General features: G+C 46.1%; 1 protein-coding gene across 6 annotated transcripts in view; it reads left to right on the plus strand.

The window, feature by feature from the left end:
• Positions 1–16763, plus strand: part of MACF1 (microtubule actin crosslinking factor 1) — a 330156-nt gene that overhangs the window by 11378 nt on the left and 302015 nt on the right. The window contains exon 1 of one of the 6 annotated variants that reach the window (XM_058553758.1): positions 3096–3394. The exons of the other annotated variants lie outside the window; for them this stretch is intronic. Coding sequence (XP_058409741.1) covers positions 3301–3394 — 94 coding nt within the window. The 5' untranslated portion in view covers positions 3096–3300. Of the gene's footprint in view, positions 1–3095; positions 3395–16763 lie in introns of those variants that run through there. 6 annotated transcript variants of the gene reach the window in all.

The raw sequence follows: 16763 nt of genomic DNA on the forward strand, positions 1-16763 counted from the left end.
AGAGTGGCTGGGCCTTAGGGAGAGGGGCACTTGATGAGGCTTATGTGGGGGAGGACACTGAGAAAAAAATAGGGCTTTATTTACTTGTATTACCCTTTCCTCCCACTAGATGCCCATCTGAGTACATCCTGCCTTCTGCTTCCCCCATTGCATCTCCTTAGAAATGCAACAGCACTCTCACCATCAGGAGCCAAGGAAAATCATAGACCAAAATGAGAAAGCAGAGCTGTTCTGGTTGTGTGGTCTGGCCATAAATTTAGACTGTTGCTTGGAAAAAACCAAAAACCTCGCCTTCATAGGCTTCCTTCTTCCCATCCCCCCGTAGCCGCTTTGTTCCTCTATCCTTGTAAAATTTGCTCTGTATAAAACAGGAACATCAGCCAAACATGTGGACTTCCCCCTTTCCATTCATTAGAAGAAAGCATTACTTCAAAATCTCTTGGGAGCATTTAAATGCAAATCTTGTCAAGAAAGCTACTGGAGTCTGAGAAGCCCTCTAGCCATAACCCAAACCAGAATTTTCTTCCTAGATTACCATGTTTCTTAATAGGAATCTCAACCCCTTGCCCTCTCCCCCTGAATCCCCCAGGCCTTCAACAAAGCCTGATTCCCAGAACAGACTTTCTTTCCCTTCTTGCCCCTGTCTTTTCTCACCTTTGGCAAGCCTCAGTCACAATTCTTGAGGAAGCTACTCACAAAATGGCACATGTAGTAACCCCAGGAGGGGATGGATGGACTTTTCTATTTACTATAATGAAAATGTAATGATGTCTGTTTGGGGGTGAGGGTGGAAGTGTGTGTATGTGTATTTGTGTCTGGGCCTTCTTAGCCCTACTGGTATAAAATAATATAGGAAATGCAGATGACTCAGCACTGATACAGTCAAGATCCCGAGTTAGCATTTCTAGATTCTCCGCTGTTTACGAAAAATGTACTTATGCCATCAATCATGGATTCCTTCATCCTTCATTTTCTACTAAAAGCCTTTTATTTATTTTAAAAAGAATAAACCTCAAGCTTATTCTCCTCCTTTTCTTAAACAGAGCTCATTAGCAGCTGACACCAAACTGTGAACTAGCTTTTTTTTTTTTTTTTTTTTTTTTTTTTTTGTGAGGAGATCAGCCCTGAGCTAACATCCGCCAATCCTCCTCTTTTTTTGCTGAGGAAGACGGCCCTGGGCTAACATCGGTGCCCATCTTCCTCCACTTTATATGGGACGCCGCCACAGCATGGCTTACCAAGCAGTACTTCGGTGCGCGCCCGGGATCCGAACCAGCGAACCCCGGGCCGCCGCAGCGGAGCGCGCGCACTTAACCGCTTGCGCCACTGGGCCGGCCCCTGAGAACTAGCTTTTTTTAAGCTCCAAGGATTAAACTGGAAGTAAATGAGGATTCGTTCAAGGATCCTCCCTGTCTGTCCTCTTTTAGGCCCTTCCCTGTATAATTTCTATGCCTAGAACTTGGGCAGGTCAGCAAAACTTGATGGAAAAGGACATGATTAATGACTTGCTCACCCAATTTCTGACCATGTTGTGATGTGGAAACAACCAGTGTGCACCTATTAGTGAAAAGCGTCATTTCTTATTCCTGTTATTAACGTGCTGAGCATTGACCAAATACTTGGCATTACTCATAGCGTACAAAGATGCAGGCCTTGCCCCCATGCCCCCGGGGTAAGAAGCTCCTCTTTAAAAATCTTGAGAATGGGAACTGAAATGGAAGCCCAAGTCCCAATTCTGGCTGCTCACCCTCGCATGAATTCTTCTTTTACTTGCTAATGTGCCATTATTGTCAGATCAGCCAGCCTAACTTTTTACCCATAACTGCTCCACCCCCCTGAAAAAATCAAGATAACAGACTTGATGAGGCTGGGGAGGATAATGGCTGGATGGGGGTAGATGTTGGGCAAAAAGATCACCTGCATCTCCCCGAGTTCCTCCTTCCCTGCTCTCGGCCCCAGCGCACACCATGAATATTGGGATTGAAGGATACACAACTGAATGGAGGATCAGATGATGTTGGGAACTTCCTCCTCAGAATGGTCCCAAATAAATCCCTCCCCACATTTACCAGTTTCCTTTCTTCACTTTGCTTTCCCCTGATGACAGAGAATAATTGGCTTCCCTGTGTCTTCCCTGACCATTTAGGCTCCAGAATCCTTTTCTTTGTTCCATAACAGTCCTGGTTAGTCTCAGGTCCCCACGTTTCTCCCTTTTGATCTAAGTCTCTGTTCGTATTGCTGTCACAGTGTAATAATCCTGTTGGGCCTTTCCCCTATAGATTTATGTCCTCCTCTCTCTGCTCTTATTCACCCGCTGGTGCAGTCAGAATCCTGTTTCCATTCCTCCCTCAGTTGTTATTTCTCAGGCTTTGGCTCTTCATCCTTGGCCTGGTTTACTTCATGGTGTTTGGTCTGCCCTCTCATTTCGAGTTCAGTTTTTTCCGTTTCTGGAAAACCCTTTGTTCCTGGGATTCTTTGTGGTCTCAGTGCTCCCCTCGGCCTCACACCGCAGCCCTGTCTGGATCTTGCCCCGTCCTCATTCTGACGGTGCCTAGCCCTGGGATCTGTCTAGGTGTTTTGCTCTCTCCCTTCCCTTCAGATTCTCTAGGTCCTTCAGCGGCCGCACAGGCCCAGCTCGGTTTCCCTCCAGCCAGGAGGCTCCCTCCTTTGTCCCAGCTCCGGTGTCGGGCAGCGCTGAAGGGGCTGCCCGCTCACCCTGTGGAGCCGGCCCCGGGGTCTCCGCGCCGGTGCGGCCGGCCCGGCCGTTCCTCCTGACGCGCGGGGGCCTCCCACCGAGCCCGACTCGGCGTAACACCCGCCGCGCGGGCCGGCCTCCCGCCCCCCTGGGCTCGGGCCCCCCAGTGCCGGCCCCGCGGTGGGCCGCAACCCCCGGGGGACGCGTGTGGGCAGCTCGGGCCCAGCGGGCCAGCCCGGGGGCCGAGGACTCGCCGGGCGGCGGAGGCGGCGGGGAGAGGGGCGGGGAACGGGCCTGACAGGAGGAGCCGGAGCCGCCGCCGCCGCCGCCGCGCCGGGGCGGGCTGAGGGAGGAGCGGAGCCGAGGGGTGGGGAGGCGGAAACGCGAGCCGGGACCGGCGGAGCGCGAGCGGGCTGAGGAGCGGAGCGCGACTGCGAGGCCGGGCGAGGCGAGCGGAGAGCGAAGAGCGGAGAGCGAGGGCGCCGCCGCCGCCGCTCCCGAGCCGCACAAAGGGCCGAGGCTGGGGCCGCCGCCGCCGCCGCCTCAGCGCGCGGGCCTGGAACCGGCGTCTGCCAGGGCCGGGCGAGAGCGCGGCGCGGGCGGCCATGGCCGGCTACGTGCCGGGTCAGCAGCCGGCCAACCGCAGCCAGGAGAAGGAGTTCGTGCAGGCGTACGAGGATGTGCTGGAGCGCTACAAAGGTGCGGCCGGGGCCGGGGGCCGGGGGCCGCGAGCCGTGGCCGGCCCGGGCCGGTCCGGGCCGGGGAGGGGACTCGCGGGAGCCCGAGCCTGGGGGCCGGCGCGGCGTGGCCTCGAGTCCGCCCTCCCGGCCCGCTGCAGGTGGGGCGGCCGGGCGGGGTCGCGCCCACCCCGGCGTGGGGGCTCCCCTCCTAGCTGCTGTTACTGGGGACCAGTTTATTTAGAGAGTTGAGATAAGCCTCTGGAACCCTCTCCTACGGTAGACGGCGCTTTTCATATCACTAGTTACATATTATTATCGGGCCCCAGCTGGAAGGACGCGAGACAAGGAGCTGCCTTCGGAGACCTAAGCCTGTGGGGAGTTGCTGGGGAGGAGGAGGAGTTGGGCGACAGAGAAGCCACCTATTCTGCTCCCTGTACGGACCTTCCCTGGGAGAGGCTCGGACGTCTGCGTGCCCGCCCAGGGTCCCTCGCCCCCTTTTGTCTCTCTCAGTCTCCGATCAGTCGCGTGGCAGCCCAGGGTGTGAACCACCTTGGTCTCTTTGGGGTCGGGGAGCAGTGGGGGAGGCATCTGCCGGGATCGGTGAGTGTGCAGTTTTGGGGGAGAGGTCTCCTCCCACCCTCACCCCCCTTAGGGCTTTGAGCCTGACTGAGGCAGGGGTCTATTGCTTTTTTTCCCTCAAAAATCAAGATTTGTCTTAGAGCTCTGATTTCAGCCCCCGGAGGCTCTCTTGTTAAGCAGTTCTGCAAGTTAATGCCTCATCCAAACCTTCGGTATATACAGAGAAAGTTTTGACAGGCTGGAGGATCTGTGAGCTGCGTTTCCCTAACTGCTGGAGGTGCCCCTTAAGTGGAAGCCAGGGATGCGTAGCCTTGGGAGGCCCCTGCTTTGATCTTTAACATCCAGTTCTGGGATTTTGCTTTGTGTGGCAGTTGTGCTTTCCACAGACATGGAGATTTTCCCAGAAACTACATAGGCAGCACTTTCTCCTATTTTATTCAGCTGGGGCCCTTGTGACTGGGCCTTTAGTTTCTTTTCATCTGGAGGAGAGGAAACTTCAGCCCTTATGACTAAGTCCAGCATACTTGTTTACAACACCTACCCAGTGAAGGGAAACTAATGAAGAAGCAGTAAAACGCTCCTTTTTTTTTCTTGTGGCGTTAGAGCTCTGCTTGGGAATGCAGCAGAAAAGAGAGAGAGAAGTGAAATGCTAAAATGGACCTGCTTAGGAGTTCTACTTGTTCCCTTCTGCATCAGCTCCTGTAAGCTGTCCAGGTTTTCCTGCCTGCAGCAAGTTTTCTGTCAACCCCCTGTGGTCTTTCTCTTAAGAAATGTGGTTCATTTCAGAGCACAAAGAAATTAGGTTGTGCTGCTGAACTTCATTGAAAAAACCCTAAGTGAATGGTTCCATTAAGTTTTCTTTGCAGGCTTTTGAGCAACACTGCACTCTTCAGAGGGAGGATACTCTGGGCCTGTCTCAGGCTGTGACAGCTTTAAAAACCAGCAGAATTAAAAGAAAAATAGGTGAAGAAATCTCAGTACCTCACTGGATCATATTGCTGGTGGCCTCCAGCTGAAAGGAAGTTGGATTCCTAGCAAATGAAACTGGGAAAGCAGGGAGAAGTAGGGCTTGTTCCAGGAGAGGCCTCTTCTGTTCAATCCTTTTAGCTGTCTCACTCAGTTTGGCTTTCCTCTGAAGGGTTTTGATTAGGTATATAGGAATTTGATCCTTCCCAGACACAGATCCCTTTCTTGAGGAGAGGAATGAATCAAAAATAGTTGGCCAAAGTAAATTAACTTGAGCTGGATGAGGTTGTTGTGCAGTCTGCTTTATGATAGGTGCAGAAGAATTTCTCTTCCCCCCACTGCACTGTTCTCACTGGGAAGTCTGGGTGGATTAGCATCTGGGCCTTTGTTACTTTGCTGTATGGAATTCCTGCATTTTCCAGACTTAGAAATCTCCTTACTGCCTTAATAGGAGAACTGTTTCCCTAAGCTGGAATCAATAGAGTGATGGGGGGAGGTAGTTTGTGTGCGTTAGTTTTGGAGAGACTTGGGGAAGTAGAAATTGATGATGATGGGCTTCTAGACTCTCAGTGATTCGCCACCAAATTACTTGGATCTCTCTCTTTGCTGCTAATTTGTAGGCACCTCATTCTACAAATGAAACATGATTTTTGTATTCAGGAGAGCTCAAGTTTTCAGCTGCATACATTGCCCCCGGACGGGGCAAAGGTGAGAAGGGGAGTGATGCATTTGCAGTGTGAAGGGAGTAGAGCAGTGTGTATTGCAGCTGTATTAGGAATGGTTGTCAGGCATAGATTTTCCAGAATTGTGCCTGGCAACCATTTCCCTGTGTTGGTAAGTGAGCATGGTTTTGGCAGGATTAGATGATTCAGCATGGACATAAACACTCTCTCTCATTTCCTAAATATCCCAAAGGCTTTTTAAGAGCCTGACTGGCCAGCAAACAGGAGGTATTAGATAATAACTCTGGATCCTAACATTTCAGAATGGGCAGCAACCAACAGAGCCAGCGTATGTTCTTCATTTTTCCAGTCCTTCAACAAATAATTATTAACTATCTGTTAGAGGTAACACAATGTTAGGCACTGGAGATGCCAGAACTATGAATGAGATCTGGTTCCTGCCCTTGGTTAGTCACATCTAGCAAGGGAAAGATATATGCAAACAATTAATTATGATACTGTAATAAGTGCTAGAACAGAGGTATGTATAAAGTACTGTGGAAGCAAGAGGAGGGATGAGTATTTCCACTTGTGGTTTATTGGGAGATTTGACAAAGGAGGTGACACTGGAGTGGGCCTTTAGGGATGAATGGGATTTAGTTAGATGGAGGAGGGTGGGGAGGGGAGAAGGCAGAGGGAATAAATAGCACCTGTGAAGGTATGAAAGTGAATGGAGAGATTTGAGGCACTGGAATAGCTGAGTGTGACAAAAGGGCTAGAGTTTTGTGGGAGCAGATGGACCCAGAGTCCAGCTTGTAAAGATTCTTTTATGGCTGTATTCCATGGGCAATGGGGGAGTCAGTCATTGAAAATTTTTAAAAAGCAACAATTAGTATGCCAATTTTATTAATTCATAATAGAGGAAATACCTGTCCAGTGTTTGGAATGCTTACATTGCTGTCTCGGGCACCCTTTTCCTTGTACCAGAGTGCTTATGAAGCTAGTAATCAGATGCTTGCTTGGTAAATATGGAGAGAGAAAAGAGAGTTGCATTGTTTTGAGGAACACTTCATCCAGATGATGATATGGGCCAGTCACAAAGTTTTCCTCTCTGTAGATTGAGGTCCTTATGAACACCAAAGAAAACTAAGCAAGACCAGTCAGAGAAGTAGGACAACCGGGATCTAATTTTTCTAGGAAAGAGACAAACTCTACTGAAGAAGCCTGCCACACAGGGGCATAGCTTTAGGTTTTAGAGAGGAAGTTTAAAAACAAACACAATCTGGGTTCCTGGTGGTTGGTTAAGCAGAAAGGGTGATACATAAGTTGGTTCAAGCGGAGTTATACTTTCTGTTCTCGCGAAGCCCTGAAGACTAAAGAGTCTTTACATACTAGGCTAGACCAGGAATAAAAGAGAACATTCACATTTCAACATTGGTAACATGGACTATATGCTACTTAAAAACTTTAGAGTTCTCACTAGGTGCCATGGGTTATATGAAGCTAGTTAGGACTGATTTTTGTTTATTATATCATAGAAGAGAACTTACAGAACTCACTGCACAGAGAGTTAGGAGTGAAGGGTCTGCATGTTACTTAACATACAAAACTAGCAAGGCAGCACGATATAGTAGAAAGAGAGTAGGCTTTGAATTTCTTCAGTCTTGTGCTCCAGTCCCAGTTCTGCTGCTTAACTTCTGCTGTGTGTCCTTGGAAAAACTGCTTAACCTCTAATCTTTGGGTTTCTCATCTGTTAAAAATGGGGATGATAATCCTAACTCCTTGGGATTCATGAGAGTATAAGTGAGCTATTGGCGTGTATTAGGCCATTAATGTTTAGAAAAACCTTCATGTATATAGTACTTTGTATTTTACAAAGCAGTTTTATATTCATTATCTTATTTCATCTTTATAATATCCTGTAAGGAAGGTATTATATGCATGGGTAAATTTAGGCATAGAAACTTAAATTATTGTCCCAGAGCCAGGATCCAGACTTCTTTTTTTTCTTTTTTTTTTTTTTTTGGTGAGGAAGATCAGCCCTGAGCTAACATCCATGCTAATCCTCCTCTTTTTGCTGAGGAAGACCGGCCCTGAGCCAACATCTATTGCCAATCCTCCTCCTTTTTTTCCCTTTTTCTCCCCAAAGCCCCAGTAGATAGTTGTCTGTCATAGTTGCACATCCTTCCAGTTGCTGCATGTGTGATGCCGCCTCAGCATGGCCGGACAAGCAGTGTGTCGGTGCGTACCTGGGATCCAAACCCGGGTCGCCAGTAGCGGAGCGCGGGCACTGAACCGCTAAGCCACGGGGCCGGCCCCAGGATCCAGACTTCTAGATGAAGGTTTCACATTGTATCATAGAAGGAAATTTTAAAATCAGAGCAGTGACTTGGGTTAAGTTCGATGATTGTGAAAATGCTTTAATTGTTCATATCATTGTTTGTTAGTATCATTATTATTATTAGTTTCTAGCCTCTGAACTACAATCACACACCTTATGTGGCCTACATTTCCAGGTCTCTGAACTGTGGAGAACTTCTTTTCCTCTTATTATGGGAGAGGTTTCATGGTATATAAATCACTTTGAGATTTTTATACAAAAGCAATGTAGTGTGAGGTGATAAAGTTTTGTTAACACACTGGTTGGAAAATATAGGCTGAGGATTTGGTATTGTTTACCTAAGTGACACTTTGAAGCAACCTCTTGGTTAAATGTAGACTCAGTTTTTAAGTTCCTTTTTAGAACACAGCCCTTGAATTGGAATGGGTAGCTTCTAGACAGAACAATAGAATAATTGCTACTTCTGGACATGGACACTATTAATTCAGAAAGTGAGTCAAGTCCGTCTGCTGGGAAATCACAAGCTTTGGCCATGTTCATGCTGTTGAAATCATAAAATGTGTGCATGTGCTAACAATGCTTGTGGGAGCTACTGCTTTCGTCTTGGGCTTGCTTGGCAAATGACATAATACACGCCAGGGAAATGCATCAGCTGAGGCCTTATTGTCCTGGTACTTTTCAGTGCCAGTTTCAGGTTTTAGAGATCATGGTAGAAAGCATACTTCCGAGTGCACATCTGGGAACAGAAACATCACAAGTCACAAGTAAACAATTATGGATTGTGAAATGAGTTTGTTGTGTTTTCTCAATAGTCTTGAAAACACTCAGGCCCTCCTTTTACTAAATAAAGTTGGCCCTTTCAGCTTCTGGTAATTATTTGTTGAGCCGTGTTGTGACTAGGTTGTATGGTATGCTAAAGCTCCTGCTTTTGCTCTTCATGGTTTTGATTAAAGTTTAAGCCTCTGTTGTCTTGCTTCTACCAGGGGCATTTACTAATTTCCTGGCCTGGAGCATCTTGTTGGCTTGGCCTGCAGTATCGAAGAATATTTATTCCAACTTTTGTTACTTCTAATAAAATATTATTTTTCCTTTCAGAACTTCTCAGTTCCTAGAATAAATTACAATGAATCTCTGATTCTTTGTCTCTGGCTTTCAGGGCCTTCCATAATTTGACTTGCTCTGCATACGTAACTATAGCCACTGTTATTGTCCAGTGCAGCTCTCTGCTCCATTTGGGCAGGTCTCCGTAATCCTCCTCCCTAGGTCCTCATACCTCCTCTCTGCCTTTATGTTCTCTCTTCCTGGAATGCCCTCTCATTTTCTCTTTGATTATTCAAATCGTATCTCTTTTTTTTTTATTAAAGCTAAGCATCAGACCTGTGTCCTCCTTGCAGCTTTCTCCTGTTACTCTGACATTGATCTCTCCCTTCTCTGATCTCTTATAATGTCTACTTCACAATTAGTCTCTTAACTATATATATATTTTTATTATTCTTGCATTGCCTCATGTCTGTTAGAATTGTTTCCCTAATGAGGTTTTATGCTCTTGTAGTGTCGGGACTTTTTATACTTCTTTTATATGTGGTTGATTGGCAGGGAATTCCTCTCGAGAAGGGGCAATCATATCAGCACTTTCAAGTCATATTTTATTTTTTTTTAAAGGTTTTATTTATTTATTTTCCCCCCAAAGCCCCAGTAGATAGTTGTATGTCATAGCTGCACATCCTTCTAGTTGCTGTATGTGGGACACGGCCTCAGCATGGCCGGAGAAGCGGTGCGTCGGTGCGCGCCCGGGATCCGAACCCCGGGCCGCCAGCAGCAGAGCGCGTGCACTTAACCGCTAACCCACGGGGCCGGCCCTAAAGTCATATTTTAAAATAATTTTCTTTTCAATTATAAAAGTAATATGTATTTAATATAGAAAATTGTAAAAAATACTGGAAAGTAGACAGAGCTTTAGATAATATACCAGCCTTAGTGGTGTGTGTGTGTGTGTGTGTGTGTGTAGGGGGAGAGTGGAGAGGCAGGCCAACCAACGGATAGATGTGCTCGCCTGGAGAGAATGCACTTCTCAAGGATAGGCTCTTTTTGGCTAGCCAGGGATCCGATACCCTCGGCTTGCTGTGGCTCCATAAATTTGTGTTACAGTCTAAGTCTGCTCTCAGTGGGCACAAGCAATTTTCTTTATCTGTTCAAAATTGCTTTCTTCTGCATGACCGTGTGTCAGTCATCAGGGATGTGGCAGTTTTCAGGGATGATTTGGGTCATTGCCTAGGACAAGTTAATTAATTGGTCAGTCAGCGTCTTTCTTTTGGGCAAGGGCTTTTCCAGCTGTACTGCTGGATTCCCTCTTACCATAGCAAACTTCTATGGTGATTTTTGTTCAGAAAGGTAAACACAATTCCTTTGTGTTAATGAAAAGAAGGAGCTTGCTTGAAGTATCTTTTGGAATTGAGATGGTTTTCAACCCGCAAGAGCATGTTGGATTGAAATATAGGAAGGAATTTTTTTTTTTGGGGGGCTGTGCTTTTTAGTCAGTCAACAACAGTGAAGAAGCTCACTTTATATACTGCAGATACTGTATTGGGGAAAGTGGTAGTGGGGAGATGAGTGGGCCACTTAGAAGCATTGAAAGAATTATATTAAGAATAGGGGTAGAGGGAGAGAAGGTCCTGAATTGTCAGTATGAGGAACCTGAGTTTTATACGATGGGCAGGATTAATGCAGTGGCTATGTAAATGATGGATAAGAGTGGAGATTTACTCTCTAGCAGGCCACTGTTGTAATTGAGTCATGAGGTTAGATTAAGGGATGCCTGTTCAAGAGGAGAGGGGTATATTTGAGAGACATTTTGGGTATGGGGACTTAAGTTTACATACTAACATTGCTAACTCTTTTCTAGAAGACTTTGCCTTGAAAAAGAAAATTAACTACCACTCATGGCTTTTCCAAAACAAAGTCCTCTTTCTTCTTGTATTAAAACCTTCTTTTAAAGATTTTACTCCATTCTGAACTTGTTAGATAGGGTTGTGCATTTGAACCTATGACTTAAGGTTGTATTTCTGGGTCTTTACTTCTCATTTAAATTAGTAATGCTGAGTGTCCGAGAACACCTATTCTACCCATTCTCTGGACAGCCTTCATTGTATGCTTCCAGGAACACCTGCCAAGAATTGCATAAGAAATCTTCTTGAATCCACTCTAAAATCTTCAGTTATACATGTCTTGAACTGCTAATCTTCCAGGGTGTCAGGGGGCTTGTTTGGAGGATCCATTCATCCATTTAATTAATAAACATTTATTAAATATCTACTCTGCACCAGGCAGTAGGCGAAGGGCTGAGGAAACAAAGATGTTGTCCTTGCATCTCTGTGAGCTTACATTTTAATGGGGGCAACATTGGTAAACTGACAGTTACCATCCTTTGTAGGGAATGCTATCATTTAGATAAATGCTGGTGCTGTGGTGGTGAAGAGGAGTGAGTATCCACTACAGCCAGGGTGGGAAAGGGTCGGGGAAGGCATCCAAGAGGAAATGACTGAGCTGTCACCTAAGGGATTCCGGCAAAAAGTTCAGGTCAAGGGCATTCTGGGCAGCATGAACAGAAGTAAGGGGATGAGAGAGCCTGAGGAGAGAGAATACGAGATATTAGTAAGGTTGAAGAGTAGGATGTGAGAGAAGGAGAAATGAAGTAGGAAAAGTGGACAGGTCTAAAATGGCTTTGTGTGTCATACTGTATGGTGTTTGAACTTTATCCTAGAGGCTTTTGGGAGCCGTTGAAGGATTTAGGCAGAGAAGACTATGATTAGATTTACATTTTAGAGCTATTTCCCCTCTGGCAGCAGTGTGAAGGAGGATTGGCGAGGGGCAAGATTAGTGACAGACCAGTTAGGAGGATGTTATAGTACTTTAGGCAGGGAGTGATTCGAGTTTAAACTAAGGGTGTGGAAGTAGTAATGTATCAAAGTGGGCAAATCAAGAAATATTAAGGGGTAAAATCCAGGTGTTTTGATGACTACTTGAATGTGGTGTATGAGGGAAGAGGGAAGAACCTAGGATGACTTGCAGGTTTCTGTCTTGGGTTTCTGTGTGGATGGGTGGTGTCGTTAACTAATATAGGGAGTATAAGAGGAGGAAAGTTATTTGTGGTGATGTGGTGGCAGTGCAGGTGCAGGGGAGGATACTAAGTTCAGTTTTGGTTGCATGCGGTTGAGGTTTCTATGGGATGCTGGGCAAAGGTGTCCAGCAGGTAGGTGGTTGTACCGAATGTGGAGCTCAGGAGAGTTATAGATGAAGCAGTCATCAGCTCATGGAATCAAAGCTACAGGAGGGGACGAGGAGATTGCTTAGAGTGTGTGTACAGTGAGAAGAGGTTTGAAACAAAAACTCTGGGGAACTCCAAGGGAGGCGGGTTTGGGGAGCAGAGGAAGAGGATCCCTGAAGGAAACTGTCCACTGAAAGTGAGTAGCCAGGGGTGTAGAAGGAACAGGAGAGAAGTAAGTTCAAGAAGGAAGATGTGCCACGCAATGTCGGATTATGCAGAGGTGAAGCAAGATAAGGATTTTAGGCTCCAATATAAAGGTCACCTTTACTGGAGCATTCAGGGGAGTTGTGGGAAGTGCAATCCAGAAAGCAGTGGGTTGGGAAGTGAATGAGAAGTACAGAAGTGGACTCAGCGAGTTTTGAAGCCTGGACTTAGAAGGAACAGAGAGGAGGAAGGCATTAGATAGAGGGGGATGTAGGGAGCAGGGAGTTTGTTTGTTTGTTGTAACATAGGAGAGACTTAAGCATGTTTAAATGCTGTTTGGAAAGAGTCAGTAGAGAAGGAGAGATGTAAAGAAGTTCAAAGAAGGGAGAGAATAATTGATGGGAGCGTGGGATCCAGAGTCAAAAAAGGAATACGTCTGGTGAGAAAGATAAGAGGGAGGAAGGCAAGAATGCAGGTAGTTAAGTTGGTTGATTAGAGATGTAGGAACTTGAGGGAATTTCCCCTGATGGCTCTTATTCTATGAAGTAGGGGGTGAAGTTATATGCTGAGAGGGCTTTGTGTGTGAGAGAGAGAGTGTGTGTGTGTGTTTGTGTGTGCGTGCACATGGGTTCTTTTCCTCTAGCCCCACAAGCACTCAACAACCTGGGTGTAGATACTGAGAAAGCAGACAGGTGGATTCATCCAGGATCAGAGTTTTCTAGCATAGGTTTGATGGAATAATAAGGGGTCCTTGTAGAAGATGGGATCCTTCTAAAAAATGTAACATCTGCTTGATTATCGATTGCATTGCTCTCTGGCTGTCTCGTATTTTGTCTCCCCAGCAAAATTGGAAGCTCATTCAGGGCAGGAACCATATATGTAACTTTTGCATTCCTTTATATCATTTAGTAAAGTGCAGGGCAGAAATTGATTCTTTTGGGCCGGCCCCGTGGTTTAGCGGTTAAGCGCGCGCGCTCGGCTGCTGGCGGCCCGGGTTCGGATCCCGGGTGCGCACTGACGCACCGCTTCTCGGGCCATGCTGAGGCTGCGTCCCACATGCAGCAACTAGAAGGCTGTGCTTCTGTGACTGTGACATACAACTATCTATTGGGGCTTTGGGGGAAAAAAATAAATAAATAAAAATTTAAAAAAAAGGAAATTGATTCTTTTTTTTTTTTTTTTTGGAGGAAGATCAGCCCTGAGCTAACATCTGTGCTAATCCTCCTCTCTTTTTGTTGAGGAAGACCGGCTCTGAGCTAACATCTATTGCCAGTCCTCCTCCTTTTGTCCCCCAAAGCCCTGGTAGATAGTTGTATGTCACAGTTGCACATCTTTCTAGTTCCCATATGCGGGTCGCAGCCCCAGCATGGCCGGAGAAGCGGTGCGTTAGTGCGCGCCCAGGATCCGAACCCGGGCCACCACTAGCGGAGCCCGCGCACTTAACCGCTAAGCCACGGGGCTGGCCCTAGAAATTGATTCTTATATATTTGTTGACTTAATCTGACTTTTGTGGTCAGGGGCATCTTGACTTTTGACATAGAAAGAGGCTTTTCTCCCTGTGGTCTTAAATCCTCATCGCACTATCTTATACGGAGAGCGCAGAAGTCATTGGTTTGAGAGTTAACTCTAGGTTTACCTTCAGCATAAATCTCACAGGCTAGCTTCACTTACTCTCCCCGTTTGTGCTTTCCATGAAGACTGCAAGGTTAGTATTCCCTATTCTATTTGGACCAGGCTTGTGAAGACTCGGGTTCTTGGCAACAGTAGACAGAGTGGCTATTGTGGAAGATGCAGCCTCCTCCTTGTTTGTTTTGGCAGGCGGGCAGCGAACGTGCTGGTTTTGTTCTCATGACTCAGAACCCTGCCTGCCTTACCTTAACAGGTTCAATATAATCGCTACCTTTCAGATCGTGATATTGTCCTTCAAAATTTATCTGACCTTTATATCTAAAAAGAGTGTTAGCTACCCTTTCCTTTGTTCTCTACTTGCTGGGTTTTTTCACCTGTAGTCTAGTGCAGAGGATATTTCCTAATGTATTAGGTCCAGTTCAGAATTGACTTAGGTGTTACCCTTTTTGGCATACTCTGCATTCTTTGGTTGTTAGCTGGCATGTTCCCCACAGTGTGGATTGTTTTCTGCTCCTCGTTTTGTAAATTTGGACTCTGTGTTCAATAAACTTGACATGAGTCACTCCAGGGAGTGGAAGGTGTGTCTCCACTAATTTGGAGAATCTTTGATTTTGGTTCAGTCCCTGGTTTGGCTTAATTGGTACAGTTTCCCTCTATGTCCTGTGAGAGATGTGTCCGTTGTCTCTGGTTTCATATATTGCAGTGGATGGTCTATTCCAGGGGATGCCACTTTGCATATATGGGCTCCCTCTACTATCTTTGTCATCACCATCAGCAAAAATGTCTCTATTAAGAGCCTCTTTGAATGTAGTGTAGTATCTAACACTGAATGAATAGAGGTCATAAATCCTCTATCTTCCCTCTAGGAGTTTACAGTATATAATAGACATTACCAATGATAGAAGACAATAAAGAGTGTGTAAGCAGTTGAACAAATGATAGATGGTTACTCCTCATTTAGCTATCATTTTCATAGTAGAAGATATCCTAAAAAGAGACCTAGTCCAGAGGGAAAGGGGACTGATAGAGACAAGATCATCTTCTGTTCCAACTAGGATGGCAGGGGAGCTGCCATTCATGGCCCTTTGGTGCCAGGCAGTTTCTCTCTAACGTGCTTTCTAGACATGCAGGACCTCATTGCCATGTTCTCTTTCCATACAGCCGGGACAGGATCCTAACGGTGCCCTCACTCTCCAGTGACCTGCAGCTCAAGTGGTAGGCAGGGAGAGCATCTGGAAGACTTGAGTCCTCTGGTACAATTGTCTTTGTAACATGAGGAAATTCATCCCAGACCTACTGCAAACACTCGTGTGCTCACAAACACCACAAATGAGCTATGAGCCATGGGGTCAGTGTTGGATTGGAAAGAAGTTGATCTGGCCTTGTCTGGGGTACGTCTAGGGGTCAAGAATGTAGGACCCGTTCCAGCCTCTCTTGGTTAGTTTCCCAAATGGAAAACAGGGACCAGACTAGTTTAGTTGGTGTGCTTTGAGATCCTTAGATCTCTCAGAGGACTGGTTCATTATTTTTATTGTTGTTGTTGTTAATAAGTATAATAACAATATTCATGTAATACTGCCTTTATTAGGAAGAATGGGGAACTGTCAGGGGCTGGAATTTCCCTCCACCCTCTCTGTGGGAGAGAGAGATAGAGGGAGCATTAGATTCCCATCTCTCAGGCCTCCTCACTCTGATCATCCTGTGGGCAGCTCCTGGGAAGAGTGCGGCAGTGGAGGCCCTGGTATGAATATGTCCTTGAGAAGGGGTAAGAGGCAATATCTGACATAGCTGTAGCACAGGTGGTATGTTAATAAGAGAAGATAGATGTGGGGCAGTATTAAGGGGGCTAATGAAGGCAGAAAATAATATTTGTTGCTGTCAGCTGCTTTTCTTTGCCTACTTATGTTGTCTAAGAGCAGAGCCAAAACCCCTGCATTCTTTCTGCTCCCCCTCCTCCTTCTCTTGATTACATCTCATTTTCTGATTTGTAAAGATGTATAATACTTTCAGCAAATAGGCTTGTGATGATATGGAAAGTTAAATAAATAAAAGTTCCTGAGACTGGAAAGCTAAGTGGTGATTTGATTATGGTCTTTAAGTTTAACATGTGTTTTTCTTGCAATTCATCATAAACCAAAACTGCCTTGTAGCATTTCTTGTTATGTATTTTGTTACTTTTGTGTATAATTGTCTGCATTTCCCAACCTAATTGTGATCTTACTGAGAGTGTAGATTGTGTCAAATGAGATGCATGTGATGTACTTCATGAATTGAACCACTTTGCAAATGGTGGTGGTGGTTATATTTCTTTCTATTTCCGGCAGCTTCCAGCACGCTTCACAATGGGTTTTTCCATGTGATTGTCCCACAGACATCTCAAACTTGATGTGTCCAAAATGGGCTTCATGGTCCCCCCTCCTGCTCCCAGACCTGCTGCTCTTCCTGTGTCCCCCATCTCAGTGAATGCCTTCCTTGTCTATCCAGTTGACCAAGCCAGAAACCTGGGCTTCATGCGTGTCTCCTCCATCTCCCTCGTCCTGCCCAGGCAGCCAGTCTTTCAGCAAGTCCTGCTGATTCCATCTCCTACATCTCTCTCCATCTGTCATGTCCTCCAGCCCCGTTGCTAATACACGAGTTGAGGGCCTAATAAGCTCTTACTTGGACTGCTGTGACTTCACTCTTTCTTCTCCATCAGTGTTTCTTTCAAATTCCAACCAGGAAAAAACCTTCCAAAAGTGCAAAA

The sequence above is a fragment of the Diceros bicornis genome, chromosome 13 (genome assembly GCF_020826845.1).
Source record: "Diceros bicornis minor isolate mBicDic1 chromosome 13, mDicBic1.mat.cur, whole genome shotgun sequence".
Taxonomy (NCBI): Eukaryota; Metazoa; Chordata; class Mammalia; order Perissodactyla; family Rhinocerotidae; genus Diceros; species Diceros bicornis.